The following is a 21,789-nucleotide window of genomic DNA, read 5'->3' as shown; positions in this document are numbered from 1 at the left end:
GTTGATCAGGCTGATCTTGAACTCCCGACCTCAGGTGATCCGCCCGCTTCGGCCTCCCAAAGTGCTGGGATTACAGGCTTGAGCCACCGCACCTGGCCTACTGGATCAATATCTTTTTAAAAAATTCCTCACTGGGAGGAATCTGATGTAGGACTGAATCCCCATATTTTAGAAGCTGCCTTGTCTCTTCTCGCCTCGATTTCCCATCCTGTTAATCAGGAGACTCAGGGTGGGAGGACAAAGCCAGGTGCAAGAGGCGCGAGCGCAGCGACTAGCAAAACGGAGTCGGAAGCCGGAATCTTCAGTTTCCCCCGCTGCATGAGGCACCATGTGCACCACGTGGACTAAAGGAGACACTGTCTTCTCCATTTTGAAGCGGTGTCCAGGCTTCAAGACCCAGATTCCAATTTCTCACTGTGAAGAAGCTCGGGAAAACTGGGAACTGGGGGAAGTGCGCGGGCAGGCATTACCTGGCCCCACGGCCTCTAGGCAGGGGCGGAGTCCGGACCCGGCCACCGCGGGCCCCGCCCCTAGACGGCGGAAGCCGAGCCCGCCCTCTCCGCCCGGGCCTGGGCGTGTCCCGTAGGCGCACGGCATGCTGGGAAGGCGGCCGCGCGGCGGCCATTTTGTCTTGTCGGCTCCTGTGTATAGGAGGGTTTTCGGCCTGAGAGCGGGCCGAGGAGATTGGCGACGGTGTCGCCCGTGTTTTCGTTGGCGGGTGCCTGGGCTGGTGGGAACAGCCGCCCGAAGGAAGCACCATGATTTCGGCCGCGCAGTTGTTGGATGAGTTAATGGGCCGGGACCGAAACCTAGCCCCGGACGAGAAGCGCAGCAACGTGCGGTGGGACCACGAGAGCGTAAGTCCCGCGGGCCTTGGGCCTGAGGCCGGGCTCCGTGGGGGAGGGGAGCGGGCGCGGGCTGTGGCCCGCCGGGCCGCGGCGCAATGTGGGGCCAGGGCCGCACCGGGGTCGAGCGTCTGATCCGGTGCCCAGGGAGCCAGGAGGGAGGATGGCCCAGGAGGGAGGATGGTGTCCGGACCCGGGGATGGGGGTGATTTGGTTTTGTTGTTCTAGTATCAAGGGGGTCCAGGAGAACCTTTGGCAGAATTGAAAAGCACCTTGATGAGGCGGGGAAACGCGGGAAAGAAGTATAGCAGCATCTTATTAAATCTAGCGGCTCCGAGGTTTCACCTCATTGTGAAATAGGGAGAAGGGCACATTCTTCTGTAGTTTGGGTTGAACGTCGTATTTAGACTGAAATTTCTGACTAGGATTCATGGTAAAAATCGTGGCGGTATTTTATTTCAGTAATTACAGCAAGATGCTTATACGGGGAGATAGAAATGTAAAATAAGTAGTTTACTTGTTAGGGGTTACCGTGATGATTTACAAATATTGTTCGTTAACAGTATTCTAATAAGCTGTCAAGATTTTTTCTAAAACATCAAACTCATTTGATGCCCTTAGCCCTGTGAGTAAAGGTAAATATTATAACCCCAGTTTCACTGGTGAGACTTAAAAAGGCTCACCCAAAGTCTTGGCAACTGAGGAAACTAATCTTTGTAGTTAGCTTTCCACAATCCTATGAAACTGTTTCTCTGCACATACTGTAACATTTTAAGTATTTTGATCTAGTTTTGAACATGCAGTGTAATGTTTACTTTAGGTCTTATCTGGAGAATAGATACAGAATTTAATTTTACTTTGCGGTTGTAATCTAACATGCTAATTTTAAAACAATTGCTAATCAAAGTATGAAGGAATCGTTCAGGTAATGCATGCTTCTTTAGAAAACTATTTTCTTAACTCTTTTTAAACGTAGGCTTTAGTGAAGGTAAAATTTCTTTTTTGCAGTGTAGGAAAGCAAGTTGGTGCTAGATGACTTCTTTTAGTACCTTAAGAAAGAGTAAGTTTGGCTCAAGTTGTGTTGGGGTGCTACCTGATTCCAAAGTAGTATGAAACATTCTTAGAGTAGAATTTATTGTTTTTAAGAGGTAGGTTTTTTGTTTTTATTTTTAACATGTAGGCTCCCCACAGCACTCCCCCCATTTCTCACAGTAGGAGACTAAGGAACTGCTTATCTTGACCATCTTTTGTAGGCATCTTTGTTACAGCGAAGTAACTTAAAATTTTTTTTTTTTAACTACCTAACTCTAACCTTTCAGTCTAAACTTTGCAAAGGTGTTAGGAATAACGCTCAAAATCCTAAGGAAGGTAAAATCAAACCAAAACATTATGGCGATTCAGCTGATATGCAATAGGATATTTGTGCATTTTGAATTCAAGAGAAAAATGTTTTCCATTGCACTGCTTATCAGTTGGAGCAGGCTTGTATCTCTGCGCCCTTGGCTTTGAACACGTTTTAGAGAAACTTTTCTTTCCCGGGGTAATTTGTTGCCAGATTACATTGTATGCGATGGGTTTATGACTCTGCAATGATGAGGCCCTCAGAATAGCAATTTAGGTTTTATGTCATCTCAGCCATAATCTGCTTTGCTTTCAGTTTTAGTACTTTTCACTAATTTTAACTTTCAGTGTTTGTTACTAAATTATTTAATGCCTTAATGACAAATTGCACTTCATTCTAGATTGAAGGTTACTGACATTTCAGATTCATATCTGCAGGGAAAATGTTGGTAGTGTTGACCAAAAACAAAGCACATGGTCTCATCTAAATAAGTGGAATTATTGTGTAATAAAGCTGGGGAAGCTCTTGATATCGTTTCCGGGTCATCTGCGTATTCTTGTACTGTTGGCTGTTAGTGCTAACCCTGCAGGGATGGTCAAACCCATTATATGCTGAAAAGGATTCACCATCACTATAGTCTGATATTTTAACATATTTTTGCATTCCTATTACATCTGGAAATTTTTCTTGGCCATACTTGCATTAAATGGAAGAAGCCATTTCAGCTGTATTAGGTCCTTGTTTTTTCTTTGGAATAGAGATGAATACCAAAATAAGGAAAGGAAGCAACCATTTATTAAAACGACAGTTGCCGAGGCATCTGTAGGTATTTAACAGTCAAAATGGTGACTTTAGCTTAGTGTTAAAAGTAGTCCCTAGATAGCTGTATTTGACCTGTGGAATTTGTTTTAAATGCAGATTTCTGTACTTCAACGCCTTGAACTCCCCTTCCCAGGGAGTCTGATTCAACAGTCTTGGGGAAGGGTCCCAGTATCTGCATTTTTTAAAATGGCTCCTCTTAGGCATTCTAAAGTTTGTGACCTACTGTTTCCTGACCCATCCTGATTAGTCCTGGGCTTTTAATTGTGCGTATCTGCACAATTAAATCGTAATTGGTATTAATTTGGTAGTAGATTCTACTACTGTGCTTTTTTCTCCTTTTCATGATGAGTGATATGTGAACAAGCAGCACTTGCGAAGCTCAGTTTCAAGTGAAGAATGCATCTGTGATGCAAAATCATCGACCACTTATTTGTAATGGTGTGTATGTAACCTTCACCAAGGTGTTTTACTAGGGCTAGTGCTTTTACAGGCATTTTCAACTTTGTAGATTGCTACCTCTGGATCTCAGAAACTTTTCAGCTAAAGTCAAATCGAGTTTGATACTGTTTCATGGATTCATTGGTACACCCTCCCACCCTGTTTGTTTGTATTTTGCAATTGTTTGAGATTATTGTTTTGGTGTTTTGCACTAAGCAGTTGCTTGGTTAATCCTAAACAACTACAGAGATGAGGGAAGCATGTGATTGTAACTGACTGCCTAGGGGGAGTACCTTTCAGTGAGGGTTTAATTTCAGTGTTTGCCAGAGAAGGCACTAGTAGCCATATTATCAGAAGATTGTAAGTAAATTGTAAAGTCTGATCTGGAGCTTTTGTTATTTTTTTATGTAGCAAGACAGAAATTTTGTAGTTCAAATTGAGGTTTTTATATTCTAGATCTCGACCTGAAAATGAAATTACTTAATTTTGTTAACACTGATTCTAATATCTGAAATGAGTTTTCTTCCATTTATCAAATTCAAGCCTACCCTCCCTTCCATGAAGGTTTAACATGAAGGTTTAATAATTTATGAAGGAAATTGAACTAAATGTTCTTTTCTGAAATCTTTGGAATGTTAGCAGATACTGTCATTGACACTGAAAAATTGTTTAGAAAAGGGAAAACAGTTAAGGCTTCTGTCCACATTTTTTACTTGTAAACTTTTTCTTTTTGCTTTAAAAATGTTCAGAATTTGGGAGTGAAAATCGAAAGCAAAAAAATAGTAATTGTAATGCACGATGGCATCTATTAATATGTATTTTACTAGTTTTCATTCAGAGTCACCAAAATGTTCATAGTAACTTTATACTGTGTTACAATGGAGTAAGATAGAAAAGTAAGCATTTTCTACCCCACCCCATACCCCCCCCCTTTTTTTTTTTTTTTTGAGACAGAGTCTGTCTCTGTCACCCAGGCTGAAGTGTAGTGGCATGATCTTGGCTCACTACAACCTCCATCTCCTGGCCTCAGCATGCCGAGTAACTGGGATTGCAGGTGTGCGCCACCACACATGGCTAATTTTTGTATTTTTAGTAGACAGGGTTTCACCATGTTGGCCAGACTGGTCTCAAAACTCTTGACCTCAAGTGATCTGCCTACCTCAGTCTCCCAAAGTTGCTGAGGTTACAGGCATGAGCCACCGTGCCCGTCTGGCATTTCCTCATTTCCTACCTTACTCCATAGTAACATAGTAAGTGTTGGCTTCTCAGAATTGCCAGCAGTCCATGTGTTATATGTTTATGTAATTACTGTTTGCTTTTCTTCCCAAAACATACAGAATTAGAGTGAATAGTATAATATAATGAACTCCCCATGTACCCATACCCAATTCAGTAATATTAGCACGTGGTCAATATTATTTCCTCTGTAGCCCTTCCATTATTTTGAAGCAATTCTGTATTTCAGCCTTAAATCCATCATTGTTTATCTGTAAAATATAAGGACTTTTAAAAAAACATAGCCGACCAGGCATGGTGGCTCACACCTGTAATCTCAACATTGGGAGGCCAACGCAGGCGGATCGCTTGAGTCCAGGAGTTCGAGACTAGCCTGGCCAACATGGTGAAACCCCGTCTCTACTAAAAAATAAAAAAAAATTAGCTAGGCGAAGTGGTGCATGCCTGTAATCCCAGCTACTCCAGAGGTTGAAGGGGGAGGATCCTTTCAACCCAGGAGGCAGAGGTTGCAGTGAGCTGAGATGGTGCCACCACAGTCCAGCCTGGGCAACAGAGTGACACTCTGTCTCAAAAAAGAAATAGAATAAAATAACCACAATACCATAATCACACTGAAAATAATAGTAAGGTATTTACTAAATCTTTGGTTGCTTTAGGAAAATGTGTTTGTGTGTCTGTCATTATATATGTTATTAGACTTGATTTCCTCATGAAAGGAGAAGGTAGCTTAAGTTTGTAACATTGACTTTTTCCTAATACAGTTCTTCATTTTATGAAATATTTTCTCTTCTTCCCCCCCCCCCCCATGGAGTCTTGCTCTGTTGCCCAGGCTGGAGTGCAGTGGTGTGATCTCAGCTCCCGGGTTCAAGCGATTCTCCTGCCTCAGCCTCCAGAGTAGGTGGATTTACAGGTGCATGCCACCGTGCCTGGCTAATTTTTGTATTGTGGTAGAGATGGGGTTTCACCATGTTTACCGGGCTGGTCTTGAATTCCTGACAACAAGTGATCCTCCCTAGGCCTCCCAAAGTGCTGGGATTACAGGTGTGAGCCACCGTGCCCAGTCCTTCTCTTCATTCTTACTAGTAGGTTAGGAACATTGTTGTATTCATTTATCCAGCGAAAAAGTATTGCTCTGCCGGGCGCAGTGGCTCACGTCTGTAATCCTAGCACTTTGCGAGGCTGAGGCGGGTGCATCACCTGAGGTCAGGGGTTTGAGACCAGCCTGGCCAACATGGTGAAAACCCGTCTCTACTAAAAATACAAAAATTAGCCAGGCATGGTGGCGCATGCCTGTAATCCCAGCTACTTGGGAGGCCGAGGAAGGAGAACAGCTTGAACCTGGGAGGTGGAGGTTGCAGTGAGCCGAGATTGTGCCACTGCACTCCAGCCTGTGCGACAGGAGTGAGACTCCATTTAAAAAAGAAAAATGTTTTGCCCTTAGGTAGATAACAGCAGGATAGTACAGGTATAGCACTTGGTCCTAAAGAGCCATCAGGTATTGGTGACAGGAAGGAGTAAATGCACTTTTTTTTTTCCCAGTAGGGATTATTCCAGTTGAATGTAAATGCATTTCCATAACAGAATATGATAAATGCCACCATTGGGCAAAGTAAAATTGACCCTTGAACAACACGGGTTTGAGTTGAGTGTGTTTGCTTTATACGTGGATTTTTTTCAATAAATATATTGGAAAATTTTTTGGAGATTTGCAACAATTTGAAAAAACTTGAAGACAAATCACATAGCCTAGAAATATTTTTTAAATACAAGAAAAGTGCATCACAAATACATAAAATAGATGTATATACTAGTTTATCATTTTCCTACCAGAAAATACATACTAATCATAAAAAGTTAAACTTTATGAAAACTTATGCACACACTACATGGTGCCACTAGCCGTCGAGAGAAAGTAAAGATTAAGTAATAACTGCACAAAATTAACTATAGTACATACTGTAATACTGTAATAATTTCGTAGCCACCTGTTGCTATTACAGTGAGCTCAAGTGTTGCCAGGATCCACTTAAAATGCCCTATGACCTGTGACTCAATCTCTGCATGAGCAGTTGGTGTCTATAGTAAATTGCCTATCACAGTAAAAAATGATACCTTGGTTCTTGTGTATTTTCATTATGTTTATTGCAATACCATATAAACTTTTGCTGTTTTGTGTTTTGTTGTTGTTTTTGAGACAGTCTTGCTTTTGTCACCCAGGCTGGGGTGCAGTGGTGCCATCTCGGCTCACTGCAACCTTTGCTTCCCAGGTTCAAGCAGTTCTCATGCCTCAGCCTCCCAAGTAGCTGAGATTACAGGCGTGTACCACCATGTCTGGCTAAGTTTTGTATTTTTAGTAGAGATGGGGTTTTGTCACGTTGGCCAGGCTGGGCTCGAACTCCAGGCCTTAAGTGATCCACCCACGTGCTGGGATTAGAGGTGTGAGCCACAGCACCTGGCCTATGTACCATACCATAAACTTTGAATAATGCCCTGAGACCCATACGAGTGCAGCTCGTATTGGAAGTGCTCCCAAGAAGCAGAAAAGTCATGACAATACAAGAAGTTAAATTGCTTTATATGTACGTAGACTGAGATCTGCACCTGGGGTTGCTGGCATTTTAGGCAATTCATCTTTTGTATACGGATGACCTAAACTTAGGGTATTGATAAATGTAGCACTGTAAATGTGTTTTCAGATTTTTTTCTCTAGCTTACTTATAGTTATTTTTTTCCCTAAACATTCTACAATGCACATCTCTAGCTTACTTTATTGTAGGAATACAGTATATAGCCAGGCACGGTGGCTTACGTCTCTAATCCCAGCACTTTGGGAGGCCGAGGGGGGCGGATCACTTGAGGTCAGGAGTTGGAGACCAGCCTGGCCAACATGGTGAAACCCTGTCTCTACTAAAAATAAAAAATTAGCCAGGTGTTGTGGCTGCTGCCTGTAATCCCAACTACTCTGGAGGCTGAGGCAGGAGAATTGCTTGAACCCGGGAGGTGGAGGTTGCAGTGAGCTGAGATCACGCCACTGCGCTCCAGCCTGGTTGACAGAGCGAGACTTTGTCTCAAAAAAAAAAGAAAAAGAATACAGTATATAGTACATAATTTACAACATACGTGTTAACCAACTGTTAATGTTATCATAACGCTTCCAGTCAGTTGTAGGCTATTAGTTAAGTTTTGGGGGAGTTAGGGTCAGTAACTCTCTCAGTTGTTACAAAGGAATACCTGAGGCTGGATAATTTATAAAGAAAAGAGGTTTATTTAGTTCATTTCCACAGGCTGTACAAGAAGCATGATAGCTGGCACCTATCTGGTGAGGGCCCCAGACTGCTTCCACTCATGGCAGAAGGGGAGCTAGCATGTGCAAAGATTGCATGGCTAGGAGTGCCAGACACTGTTCAACCAATTTTCCAATCAACTAAGAATGGCAATTCACTGCCACAAGAATGTTTTTTTGGGACCAAACAAAGCATATCCAAACCATAGCAGTGCCCCTAGCTCCCTGAGTTCAAAAGTCAACTGTACAGTGCACACAGGAAAGGAGTGCATAACCCAGACTGGGATGGATACTCAGAAAAGGCCTCTCAGACAAAGCGGTCTTTAAATACAGTTACCTAAAAGATTGGTAGGAATTAGCCTGAGGGAGAGGAGAGAGAAGACACCTTACCAGCCTGAAGGAAGAGCTGGAGAAAAATCAGTGAATTTGGCAAATTTTAAATAGTATTATAGTGTGTTTCTTTTTGTTGGGTGGGGGAGTGTAGATAGGTAGGCAGGAACTTGGTTTTAAGTAGTTTTTATAAGCCTTGTTAAAAGTTTAGACTTTATTACATTGGGAAATAACTGAAGGCTTCTAAGCAGAAGAGAGTTGATGACTAACTGGCTGCTGTGGAAGATTGATTGAAATTTTACTAGAAGTTTGTGTAGGCAATAAATAGTGAATCATGCCTGCAAAGGTACATGTAATAAAATTAAAGGCATGGAAATGAATGTGTGGTCGTGGTATAGCTGAAACATAAAACTATATGTTATCAGGGACATAATTTTTGTTATAAATTCTTTTATTAAAAATTTTCTCTTTGGGGGTTTATCTTTAATACAATGAATTGAACTCTTTTAGCTAGAAAGAAAATATTTACTTACAGAATTAAACTGTTAATATTAAGGCAGAAGTGACAAAAGACTACAGCGTGAAAGGTTGTTTTTTTGAAACAGAGCCTTGCTCTGTTGGCTAGGCCGGAGTGCAGTGGCGCGATACCAGCTCACTGCAATCCTCCGCCTCCCAGGTTCAAGCGATTCTTGTGCCTCAGTCTCCCGAGTAGCTGGAATTACAGGCGTGTGCCACTATGCCTGGCTAATTTTTTTTTTTTTTTTTTTTTTTTTTGAGATGGAGTCTTGCTCTGTCGCCCAGGCTGGAGTGCAGTGGCCGGATCTCAGCTCACTGCAAGTTCCGCCTCCCGGGTTTACGCCATTCTTCTGCCTCAGCCTCCCGAGTAGCTGGGACTACAGGTGCCCGCCACCTTGCCCGGCTAGTTGTTTTGTATTTTTTTAGTAGAGACTGGGTTTCACCGTGTTAGCCAGGATGGTCTCGATCTCCTGACCTCGTGATCCACCCGTCTCGGCCTCCCAAAGTGCTGGGATTAGAGGCTTGAGCCACCGGGCCTGGCCGCTTGGCTAATTTTTGTATTTTTAGTAGAGATGGCGTTTTGCCATTTTGGCCAGGCTGGTCTCGAACTCCTGGCTTCAAGTGATCTGCCTGCCTCGGCCTCCCAGAGTGCTAGGATTGCAGGCATGAGCCACTGCACCTGGCTCGTGTTCCTTTTTTTAGCTAATAAAATTTCCAGGTATTCCTGGATTCTAAATTAATCAATATTTGTGTATATGTGACATTTGAAGTATTCCAGTAATATGTCCTGTTTCAGAAACAGTAAGTCTTCATTTAACGTTGTTAATGGCTTCTTGGAAACTGTGACTTCAGTTGAAATTACATATAACAAAAGTTTTACCATAGATTAGTTAATATAAAGAAGAGTTAGGTTTCTATGGCACATTTCTGCTTACAAAAACATAACTAAAAACGACCCAAAACATTTCTGACATCAAACATTGAGATAAATTTGAGTTATACATACATTTAAGAAAGATGAATAAAAGCGAGATAATTACCCAGTTTTTGGTGAATCAGTGAGTGATGGCAATTGTGGTGGTGGGTTAAGTCAAGGAATAAATGTTTACAACTTGAACACTGTCAGAAGCACCTCCTACCTCCATTCAGTTCCAACACAATAATAAATTTGATAAACTCACCAACCACTTTTGGACTACGCTGTTTATTGTCATGCATTTGTGTGATTATCATATGCTTTACAAACTTTTGTTTTACAATAATTTGTATTAATTCCTTTCCAGCCTCCTTATTCCAGTTCAGGGTGGCGGGTGGCCAGAGCTGATCCCGGCTGCCCAGGATGCAAGGCGGGAACTAACCCTGGACAAGATGCCCTCCCGTACTCACACACCCACACTCACCTAGACTGGGACTTAGCCATGCCATTTCACTTACTGTGCACAGCTTTGGGATGTGGAAGGAAACCAGAGTACTGGGAGAAAACCCATACAGACATGGGGAGAACTTGCATACTCCCACACAGTTAGCCCTAACTGGGAATCTTTTTTTTTTTTGCCTCATCACATTATTCAAGGACTTACTGTATATAGTAATTAGGATTGGCTATTTAGATTTTTAAAATTTAAGTCCCTGTCAGTTTTACTGTTTCCAACATGAGTTGTGTTGCCAGTATTTAGATAATCAAAGTAGATAGTGAATATGAATACATTTATATATATATTTTTTTGGGGGGGAGGGCGGGGAGACAGTGTCTGGCTGTGTCACCCAGGCTGGAGCGCAGTGGCACGATCTCGGCTCACTGCAACATCAACCTCCTGGGCTCGAGCAGTCCTGCCACCCCAGCCTCCCGAGTAGTTGGGACTGTAGGCTCGCACCACCCCCGGCTCAATTTTTTGTATTAGTGGAGATGGGGTCTTGCCATGTTGCCTGGGCTGGTTTCAAACTCTTGAGCTTAAGCCATCCACCTGCCTCAGCCTCCCAAAGTGCTGAGATTACAGGTGTGAGCCACCACTTCCAGTCTGTTATCTTTATGATAAGCAGTTTAACAAAAATAGTGCAGACAGGCCAGGAGTTCGAGATCAACCATGGTAAAATCCCATATCTATTAAAAATACAAAAATTAGCCAGGCATGATGGCAGTTGCCCATAATCCCAGCTTGGGAGGCTGAGGCACGAGAATTGCTTGAGCCTGGGAGGTAGAGGTGGTGAGCCGAAATCGAACCACTGCACTCCAGCCTGGGCGACAGTAAGACTCTGTCTCCAAAAAAAAAAAGACGTAAAAATAGTACAGAGGGCATTGAAAATATTTGATTAGCTCAAGGGAGAATTGTATTGCTTAGTGTTGGATCTAAGTAGATACAGAAAGACAAAAATCATTAAGATGTCCTTAATGGGCCTGGTGCTGTGGCTCATGCCTGTAATCCCAGCACTTTGGGAGGCTGAGGTGGGCGGATCATTTGAGGTCAGGAGTTCGAGACCAGCCTGGCCAACATGGCTTAACCCCATCTACTAAAAATACAAAAATTAGCCAGACGTTGTGGTATGCTCCTGTAATCCCAGCTCCTCAGGAGGCTGAGGCAGGAGAATTGCTTGAACCTGGGAGGCGGAGGTTGCATTGAGCCAAGATCGCGCCACTGCACTCCAACCTGGGCAAGAGAGAGGCTCTGTCTCAAAAAAATAAAAATAAAACTGTTAATGAGATTGAACACTTGTTGTCACTAGTGTTGCCTTAAATTTGTTAAGAGGATAAGTCACGATTATGTCGGTATTTAGAGAATTTGCATGGGTATTAATCTGTAATAAGCATTTGTGTCTTTTAGGGATTACTATTAAATGAAGAATGCTAGTATTCCAAAACTTGAGCAGTTGTCATGATTATGTCCAAAAGTAAGAATTCTCTGGGTTTATTCTTTTTTTGAGACAGTCTGTCTCTATAGTGGTGCGATCTCAGCTCGCTGCAACCTCTCCCTCCTGGGTTCAAGCGATTCTCCCGCTTCAGCCTCCCAAGTAGCTGGGATTACAGGCACTCGCCATCATGCCTGGCCAATTTTTCTATTTTTGTAGAGACCGGGTTTCACCATGTTGGCCAGTCTGGTCTTGAACTCCTGACCTCAGGTGATCCACCCGCCTCCGCCTCCCAAAGTGCTGGGATTACAGGCCTGAGCCACCACACCTGGCCTGTCTGGGTTTATTCTTACTATCATTATTGATGACTTTATTTGAAGCACCCAAATATGTTCTTCCCGTTTTTTCGGATCCCTTGTTAATATTTTTAGTTAAAATCAGACTCTGGAGAGAGTTGAAAGAAGCAGTCCAGGTAGCTAGTTTGTTGCATAGAGTAACAAATAATTTTGATGTACCATTAAATGGTAAAGCAGGAGAGTTGAAGTGGAAGGAACACTCAGAACTGGATTGGGGAAATGGATTCTAGTTTGGATTCTGTAGATATAGCTGGATGCTATCAGGGCAAGTCATGTGGTCTCCAATGGGGTGATTGGACTTGATTAGGTAGCTCCTGGTTAGCCCACAGACAGGCATGTGTTATTTGTTCTACACAGTGCAGAAAAACATGTAAAATAATAATCTGCAGTGGACAGGTCTATGGTAGGTCTACGGAAACCTATCCCCAAAGTCTGAGAGGCCGAAGAAAGAGGCTGACAAATCCAGTTTCTTGGAGACAGGTAATAGGAACCTATGAACAGAAGTCAGGTCTGTCTCGGGCAGCTGCTGGTGGCAAGACAAGATGACATCTCCTCAGACCCAGGGCCTATGTACCATAGGGAAAGGGTATCTGTGCTTCAGAAGGCATGTGTAGGATAATTACTTATGGGCAAGATTTATGTTAAGTACACAATCATCAAAATTGTTTTGACCTAAGGGCAGGATTTACAGTAAGTACGTGTTCTTTTTTTTTTTTTTTTTTTTTGAGACGGAGTCTTGCTCTGTCGCCCAAGCTGGAGTGCAGTGGCGCAATCTCGGCTCACTGCAAGCTCCGCCTCCCGGGTTCACGCCATTCTCCTGCCTCAGCCTCCCGAGTAGCTGGGACTACAGGAAGTACGTGTTCTTAACACAAGGAGCAGTAGATAAAATAGAAATCTTGGCCGGGCGCGGTGGCTCAAGCCTGTAATCCCAGCACTTTGGGAGGCCGAGACGGGCGGATCACGAGGTCAGGAGATTGAGACCATCCTGGCTAACACAGTGAAACCCCGTCTCTACTAAAAATACAAAAACTTAGCCGGGCGAGGTGGCAGGCGCCTGTAGTCCCAGCTACTCGGGAGGCTGAGGCAGGAGAATGGCGTGAACCCGGGAGGCGGAGCTTGCAGTGAGCTGAGATCCGGCCACTGTACTCCAGCCTGGGTGACAGAGCGAGACTCCGTCTCAAAAAAAAAAAAAAAAGAAATCTTAGGGGCATTCCTGGAATTGGAGTTAATTGGAAGGCAGCCTGGCAGTTTAACACCCAAGATGGAGTTGCTTTAGCTTTTACATAAGCCAACACCTTTTTCTTTCAGTTTAGCAAATGTATACAGTTTAATCTTTACAATCCCACTATAAGAAATTTATTACCTCTTTTTTTATTTAATTGAGTCTTGCTCTTTCACCCAGGCTGAAGTGCAGTGGCATGATCGCCACTCACTGCAGCCTCAACCTCCTGGGCTCAAATGACCGACCGTTCCACCCTAGCCACCCAAGTAGCTGGAACCACAGGTGTGTGACACATACCTAGCTAATTGTTTTCTTTTCTTTTTTTTTTTTTTTTTTTTCAGAGACAAGGTCTCACTGTGTTGCCCAGGCTAGGCTCAAATGATTCTCCTGCTTTGGCCTCCCAAAGTGCTGGGATTACAGGCATAAGCCATTGGGCCCAGCCTATCTCCCTTTTTTTAATACTGTGAAGAAACCAAGGCAGAATTACGACCCCTGGTTCTTTTTCTTTTTCTTTTTTTTAGACAGGTTACGTTCTGTCACCCTAGCTGGAGTGCAGTGGTGTGATCACAGCACACTGCCACTTCTACCTCCGAGGCTCAAGCAGTCCTCACATCTCAACCTCCCAAAGTGCTGGGATTACAGGCATGAGCCACCACGCCCCATCAGGTACCCCTGGTTCTTTAGCAGATAAGCAGATTTAAACTGTGCCATGTTGCAATGTACCTATTTCACGTGCTTCGAGAGTCAGGAGGGACCGTAGAGATGTGTCTATTTGTTTTTGTTTTAATGGTGAACCTGTCTGAGGATCATAGACATTGTGTCTTGCCTAGCTTAAATTTACGGAACACTTAAATTGGTCATGAGGCCAGTAGAAGTCCTATTAAAAACAATAAAATTAATCTTTAAATAGAATCATCTCCAAAACCCTAGAATGTATTACTGTAAAAATGGGAAATAGAAATGAAATGTTTATAAGTGAAGATTAAATTCACAATAATAGTAAAACTTTCTCTTTTTTTTTTTTTGAGGCGGAGTCTCGCTCTATCACCCAGGCTGGAGTGGAGTGGCCGACTCACTGCAAGCTCCACCCGCGGGGCCCCCCCCCCCCCCCCCCCACTGCCCCGCCACCGTTCACACCATTCTCCTGCCTCAGCCTCCTGAGTATCTGGGACTACAGGCGCCCGCCACCACGCCTGGCTAATTTGTTGTCTTTTTAGTAGAGACGGAGTTTCACCATGTTAGCCGGGATGGTCTTGATCTCCTAACCTCGTGATCCTCCCGTCTCAGCCTCCGGAAGTGCTGGGATTACAGGCGGTAGCCACCGTGCCCAGCCAGTTCATAGTAAAACTTTCATGTCTGTGAGGATGGTACACAAAATTTAGTTTTTAAATTATTTTACAACCATACAGTTTATGGCTATAAATTATAGCAGATTTTGGCAATAACTTTTAGTAAATATAGTTGTGTGAAATTTTTGGGTCTTCAAGGTTAATATAATTGAAAGGCTAGGTCACAGTAAAAGTGGCATAATGGTTGCTGTATCCTCCCTCCCCCAAATGAAAGAAATTCTCAAAGAAATCTTTTTAAAAATTGAGTATTGGCCTTGGTATTTTGTTGTGATGCACTTAAAGTGAACACAAAGTTGAACAAAATGGATGTTTTGAGGTCAGGAGTTCGAGACCAGCCTACAACATGGTGAAACCCTGTCTGTACTAAAAATATAAAAACTAGCTGGCCATGGTGGCACATACCTGTAATTCCAGCTACTTTGGAGGCTGAGGCAGAAGAAGTGCTTGAACCTGGGAGGCAGAGTTTGCAGTGGGCTGAAATGGTGCCACTGTACTCCAGCCTGGGCAACAGAGTGAGTAAGACTGTGTTTCAAAAAATTATATAATGATAATCCACCTAGTAACAGTGAAGTTTTGTGTGAAGGAAAGGTGATATTTTGGAATTTTGATTTACATGGTTTGTAGTGTTATAAAATTAAATTCAGGATAGAGCAGTTTTGGAATATATCTGAAGGAGTTACAAAAGTACCAGTGGGAGAGAATTAAACATTGGTTTTATGTTAATAGTTTTTCCCCATACCGTGGGAACCCACCAAGAGTCTACTGTGTTGGCATGTATGAAAATATCCAGTGGCTAGGAGCAGTGGCTCATGCCTGTAACCCCAACACTTTGGGAGGCGGAGGTGGGAGAATTGCTTGGAGCCAGGAGTTTGAGACCAACCTGGGCAATGTAGCAAGACCCCATCTTTCCAAATATTTTTAAAAATTTGCCAGGCATGGTGCTTGAACCTGTAGTTGTAGTTACTTGGGAGGCTGGTGTGTTAAGGATCTTCTAAACAAAAAGATGGAGCCGAATTGCTTTAAATGAGTGTTATCTGTGATTTAGATGGTTATTTCCAAATCCTAATTTGTAAGTAGGCCCTAATCTACGAAAGAGTTGAAATGATAAGAATAGTGTAAGAGTTTTTAAAAATATAAAAATTGCCCTTTATTTTGGGATGTCTTTCCTATATTTGTTTTTGCTACTTAGGGGTCAGCAGTTGGTGATTAAAAATAGATAATAGAAAATACTAGTAATACAAGTACTGTATATTTTTTCTTCTATCGAAATTCAGGAGTCTGAAAGTCACTAACTTAATATGATTCAACAAATGAAATTCTTATATTGGTTGAAGCATACATACCTCAAGAAATGAGAAAATAGTTATTTGGCACCATTCTCCAGTACAGTTTTAAAACCAAGCAATTTTTTAAGTACCTTTGTTTTTCTTTACTAGGTTTGTAAATATTATCTCTGTGGTTTTTGTCCTGCGGAATTGTTCACAAATACACGTTCTGATCTTGGTAAGTTAATTTTCTGTGTAACTTTTATCAAATTTATGATATTTAAAATGTTGAATAGGAGTGGTGAGAGGAAAAAAACTGGTTCTTTCTAATTCTGTAAAGTTTTTTCTTAAAAGATTTGTTAGTAAGTAATTTCTTACTTGGTTTAGATATTTGAATGTATTAATAAATGTCAGTCTGATTAAACATGGTGGCTTGATTAAACATACATGTCTATTTCCACTCCCTCCCAAAACTCCACTTAAATGAAAAAGTTTTTAAAAAGATGTATATGGAAGAGGAGATAACGTTAGAGATGTCAGCAAATTTTTGGAAGATGACAAGTGGATGGAGGAGTAGCAGCAAACGCAACAGAGCAGAACAACCTGTACCCTAAAAGCCTGCAGAAGGGGATACTAAACAGAAGCGAGTGTTTGATCAGCAGAACCCTGGACAGGCTCAGGATTTGGAGGCACCAGGTACCGCAGAAGGCAGGGTTGAGTCATGGGGCTGAAAATGAGAGAGATTAGTCTGTAGTCTAGTTCAGGGTTTCTCAGCCTTGACATTGTTGACATTTTGAGCCAGTTTTGGAGGGGGCTTTTCATGCATTGTGGGATGTTTAGCAACATCCCTGCCTTTACCCACTAGATAATCAGTAGCACCCCCTGTTGTGACACCCAAAAATGTCTTCAGACATTGCCAGATGTCCCCAGGATGCAAAATTGCCACTAGTGTAGGCGGTCCTGTACATCTGTTGATCTTACTCTCCCACCCATAGACCCCAGGAGAAGAGAGGGTTATTTTCAGGAGAAATTGGGCTAGAGAGACTAGTTTATCTGAACCACAAAACAAAAAATGATTGACAATTTCCTCATTTCTCTCAAGGATGGTACATAACCAGGATCATTCTGGATATATAAAAGAAGTCAATTCATTATGTACAATGTTTGCCTTAGAGCATTAGGAGCGTATTAAGGCAGGACCAGTCTAGATCTTGAGATTTCAGACACAGCAGGGGCAGTAGTAGTAAGTTAAAAAAAAAAAAAAAATGTAAAAGAGAGTAAATGAATCTATATTTTTATTGGTGGGGCTCTCCTCTGCCCTGTTCCTAGAAGGATACAGCCAGATGTTTTTCCCCAGGCAGAAGAAAAGAGGATTCTTCTCTAGAGAAAGTGAACAGTTCCTGAGAAGTGATCTCTACAGGTACTGACCCTTGGGGAATCTCTTAAAAGAAAGTCTTACTGCCTGGTTTTCCTATGATAAAGCCCATTCATGAGCTGACAAACCCTGCCTAATCCCTACTAACTTCCAGTCAGATTTTGGAAGTGTCTTTTTAAAAAACTAGTTGCCTGCCAAGGACCACCAGCCAGACTTTCGAAGAAAGCCTTCAACACAAGAGATTAAGAAAACCAACAGAGAAAGAAGAATTTAGTGGAATTGGAGATAACGGGGAAAGCAGAGAGAGATTCCTCAAAATCTTAAGAAATTTAGTATCTTCAGAGACATATGAGAAGATACTATATTCATCAGCAATAATAGGATGCCATAAAGAGGGAACTTGTGGAAAAAGTTTGGAAAACAGTTTTTGAAAAACAGCTCGTAGAAATTAAAGCTGGAGAAATAGAACTAAAATCGCTGGAAAGATTTGAAAATAAAATTGAGGACGTTTACTGGAATGTTGGGCAGTATGACAGAAGGATTTTTTAAAAACTTAGTCCAGGAACTGTACTACCAACTTAATAGTTGTGGACAGAATAAAAGCAGAGGGAATTGCTTAAGAAAAAAATTTGCGGTACTAAAGAACATTCATCTTTAGGTTGAGCAGGCCCTACAGGTGATCAGGACAGTGAATGAAAAAGATCCATACCTAGGCATACCCCTGTAAAATTTTAGAACGTAGGGGTGGTGGGGGTGAGTGTAGGTCACAGAATTATGAATCAGAATGGCCTAAGACTGGTCAGTAACAATGGGGAAAGTTGAAGACATTGGAGAAACATCCTCAGGGTGCTGAGTGAAAATGTGTCTACCAGGCTTAGCTATGTAGCCAAACATCAAAATATGAGGGGAAAAAAGACATTTTCAGATATACAGGGTCTCAACAGATTTATCTCCCATGGACTTTTTCTCAGGAAACTCCACCAAAACATGTCCATAAACTGAGAAAGAGGAAAGAAAAAACAAGAGATCCAGTAATTCTCACCTACTGCAGAGCAGGAAAGGAATTCATCAGGATAATAGTTCTATAGTGAGCTTAGAAAATAAGTATCCCAGATTGAAGTAAGGCAGAAGGCCAATGGAAGAAAATGAAACTGATGATCTGATGTATTTTGACTCATATATGAAATTAGTATTGAGATAGTTTCTATAGCTGAGTTGAAGTGTTTGAGAAGAGTTTGAAAATATAGAGAAAAAACTAGGTTCATACCTGTAATCCCAGCACTTTTGAAGGCAAAGGAGGGCAGATCACTTGAGGTTAGAAGTTTGAGAACAGCTTGGCCAACAGGGTGAAATCCTGTCTCTACTAAAAATACAAAAAAATTACCCAGCTGTGGTGGTGGGTGCCTGCAATCCCAGCTACTTGGGAGGTTGAGGCAGGAGAATCCCTTGAACCCAGTAGGCGGAAGTTGCAGTGAGCCAAGATTGCGCCGCTGCACTGCAGCCTGGGCGACAGAGCGTGACTCTGTCTCAAAAAAAAAACATCAGAAGTGTCTCATAGTGCACCTTTGTTTGGCCTGACAGTGAATAGTATTTGCATAATATAAACACTAAGTGTTTATTTATCCCAAAATTTTGATGTCTAGGATTGATAAATAGCAAAATAAGCATAGAATTTTAAAAGGTGGAGGTAAATTCAAGAAGAAATAGAGAAGAGTTAAGATAATTGCTTTTTAGAGGTGGGAAGAAGTAGGAGTTGGGTACTAGTCTAGTGCTATTTGACTTTATATACAGATTTGAAAATAATAAAATCAGCAGTGGTTCAGTTCAGTGTCTATCCCCATTAGTTTTCTTGAGTGGCAATAAAGAACAATTTCCTTTTGCCTTCACTCCCTTTCTCTCTCCCTCCCTTACTTCTCTTTTAACCATATATGGTTGCTATCCATTATATTGACTTTGAAGACTGAGCAGATCAGTTTTATGTCCTATTTGGTTATAATGCTTCATGATTCAGTAGGATCAATTTAGATGTCTACAAACTACTCAGTGATAAAGTAAATTCTTTTTCTTTTTAAAAAGAAAAATAACTTTTTGTTTTTGGCAAGAAACGGTTGCTAATAATCACAGATAATTTATACAATTGTATTTTTCCCCCAGGTCCATGTGAAAAAATTCATGATGAAAATCTACGAAAACAGTAAGTTATTTTGGTTGTCATTTCCCTCCCAGTTATTATTTGGTTTAAGGGGGACAAGGGTTGAGGAATAATTGGAATTAATTGTAAAATGAGTGTCTGAGAGAAGTCTAGTCACTGGCTAGGGGTAGTAAGAAACTTCTATCTTACTGCAACCTCCGCCTCCCGGGTTCAAGTGATTCTCCTGCCTCAACCTCCCGAGTAGCTGGGATTACAGGCGCCCACCACCATGCCTGGCTAATATTTTGTATTTTTAGTAGAGACAGGGTTTCACCATGTTGGCCAGGCTGGTCTCAAACTGCTGACCTCAAGTGATCCACCCACCTCGGCCTCCAAAAGTGCTGGGTTTACCGGTGTGAGCCACCGTGGCCAGCCCCAATTTTATACATGAGACTTGTCCCAGGTCCAGGGTCATAGATCCAGTACAGTGGTAACGCTAGTGGTTAAACCCCTGTGTAAAGCTCTGTGGTGAGGGGCAGTCAGAAAGGCACTTCAAATACACCTGGTTTACCCTGCAGCCTAAATGCAATAGTCGTTGAGGCTAATTAAGATAGAATATTAGAGTTGTAATGGATGAAGATTTGGAAATGAATACTTGTTTATTTTCATGTTACCAGGTATGAGAAGAGCTCTCGTTTCATGAAAGTTGGCTATGAGAGAGATTTTTTGCGATACTTGCAGAGCTTACTTGCAGAAGTAGAACGTAGGATCAGACGAGGCCATGCTCGTTTGGCATTATCTCAAAACCAGCAGTCTTCCGGGGTAAGTGAAATCAATTCAGCCTTTGTAAAGGGTCCTTGTTTTCTGGAGATTCAGAGACCTCCCTAATATTTTTGAAACTTGTCTTCTTTTCATTACTTTGTTCTTTTAAAATGATATGAAACTTATAAGGCATTCATTTTTTCCAGTCTTTTTTAGCAAACATAACATTGATTTTGCTAAACATAAGATTTTTCTTTCTTTTTTTCTTGAGGCCAAGATTTTTCTCTTAAATAGTAGTAACTGACAATATGTGATTGACCACCAGAAGTTGAAGATAATTGAATTACTGTCCTTTCAATTAAGCATTTTAATTATTAAATAGAAATATTATGTATGGTATGTGCGAGTTTGCATGTTTATCTTTGTCTTCAACTTGTTGGTAATACGTTTTATTGTCTTCAACAGGCCGCTGGCCCAACAGGCAAAAATGAAGAAAAAATTCAGGTTTTAACAGACAAAATTGATGTACTTCTGCAACAGGTGAGAATTATATGCATTAATGTCAGGAAATACTTGAAACAGACGTGTAACCAGCAAAAATACAGGGATGGGCCAGGCATGGTAACTCATGTGTATAATCCCAGCACTTTGGGAGGCCGAGGTGGGAGGATTGCTTGAGCCCAAGAGTTTGAGACCAGCCTGGGCAACAAAGTGAGATCCAGTCTCTACAAAAATTAGCCAGGTGTGATGATGTGCACCTGTGGTCCCAGCTACACAGGAGGCCGAGGCAGGAGAATTGCTTAAGCCTAAGAGGGTGAGGCTGCAGTAAGACGTGTCTGCGCCACTGCACTCCAGCCTGGGCAATGGAGTGAGACCTTGTCTTGTGTGTGTGTGTACATGTATGTATATGTGTATATAAAAGGACGACAAATATGAAGATGCTCAACATTATTAGTCGTTAGGGAAATACAGATTAAAACTACAATCAAATACCTATTTGACACCTATTAGAATAGCTCAAATTAAACTGATCATACCAGCTATTGGCAAGGATGTGAGTCAGCTGGAACTGGGATATGATACTGTACAATCACTTTGGAAAAAATAGTCTCATTTTTTTCTTTCTTTCATATTCCTGCAGATCATATTGGAATCTGTTTTGTTGTCGTTGTTACTGTTTTTTTAAGACAGTCTCGCTTTGTCACCCATGCTGGAGTGCAGTGGCGCGATCTCAGCTCACTGCAACCTCTGCCTCCCAGGTTCAAGTGATTCTCCTGCCTCAGCCTCCCGAGTAGCTGGGATTACAGGTGTGCGCCACCATCCTCGGCTAATTGTATTTTTAATAGATACGGGGTTTCACCGTGCTGGCCAAGCTGGTCTCAAAATCCTGACCTCAAGTAATTTACCCACCTTGGCCTTCCAAAGTTTTGAGATTACAGGTGTAAGCCACTGTGCCTGGCCCTGGAGTCTGTTTCTTAAAAAGTTAAAAATGTACCATGAGCCATTCTCCCACATATTTATCCAAGATAAACGAAAACGTATGTCTACACAAAGATTTACACTCCAGTGTTCATGAGTGCCGTATTCATAATAGCACTAAAAAAACCAAAAAAAAACCCAGACTGGAATCAATTAAAATATCCGTCAGCAGGTGAGTGGATAATTAAATCATG

At 42.0% G+C, this 21,789-nt stretch overlaps 1 protein-coding gene across 9 annotated transcripts in view; it reads left to right on the top strand.

Annotated features, from left to right (window-relative positions):
- Nucleotides 1-619: 619 nt before the first annotated feature.
- The window catches only part of LOC105472393 (LUC7 like 3 pre-mRNA splicing factor), a 30,985-nt gene continuing 9,815 nt past the window's right edge, over nucleotides 620-21,789 (top strand). For 2 of the 9 annotated variants that reach the window (XM_024789937.2, XM_011725596.3), the window contains exons 1-5: nucleotides 620-857; nucleotides 16,020-16,086; nucleotides 19,378-19,417; nucleotides 20,032-20,176; nucleotides 20,582-20,656. In XM_024789937.2, coding sequence (XP_024645705.1) covers nucleotides 759-857; nucleotides 16,020-16,086; nucleotides 19,378-19,417; nucleotides 20,032-20,176; nucleotides 20,582-20,656 — 426 coding nt within the window. In that variant the 5' untranslated portion in view covers nucleotides 620-758. Of the gene's footprint in view, nucleotides 858-16,019; nucleotides 16,087-16,484; nucleotides 16,545-17,198; nucleotides 17,269-19,377; nucleotides 19,418-20,031; nucleotides 20,177-20,581; nucleotides 20,657-21,789 lie in introns of those variants that run through there. The other 7 variants (XM_071082954.1, XM_071082956.1, XM_011725595.3 and 4 more) reach the window with 5 other exon arrangements.

Source organism: Macaca nemestrina, chromosome 17, assembly GCF_043159975.1.
Source record: "Macaca nemestrina isolate mMacNem1 chromosome 17, mMacNem.hap1, whole genome shotgun sequence".
Lineage (NCBI taxonomy): Eukaryota > Metazoa > Chordata > Mammalia > Primates > Cercopithecidae > Macaca > Macaca nemestrina.
The sequence above is the reverse complement of the archived record's forward strand: the minus strand, read 5'-3'. Positions and strand labels throughout refer to the sequence as shown.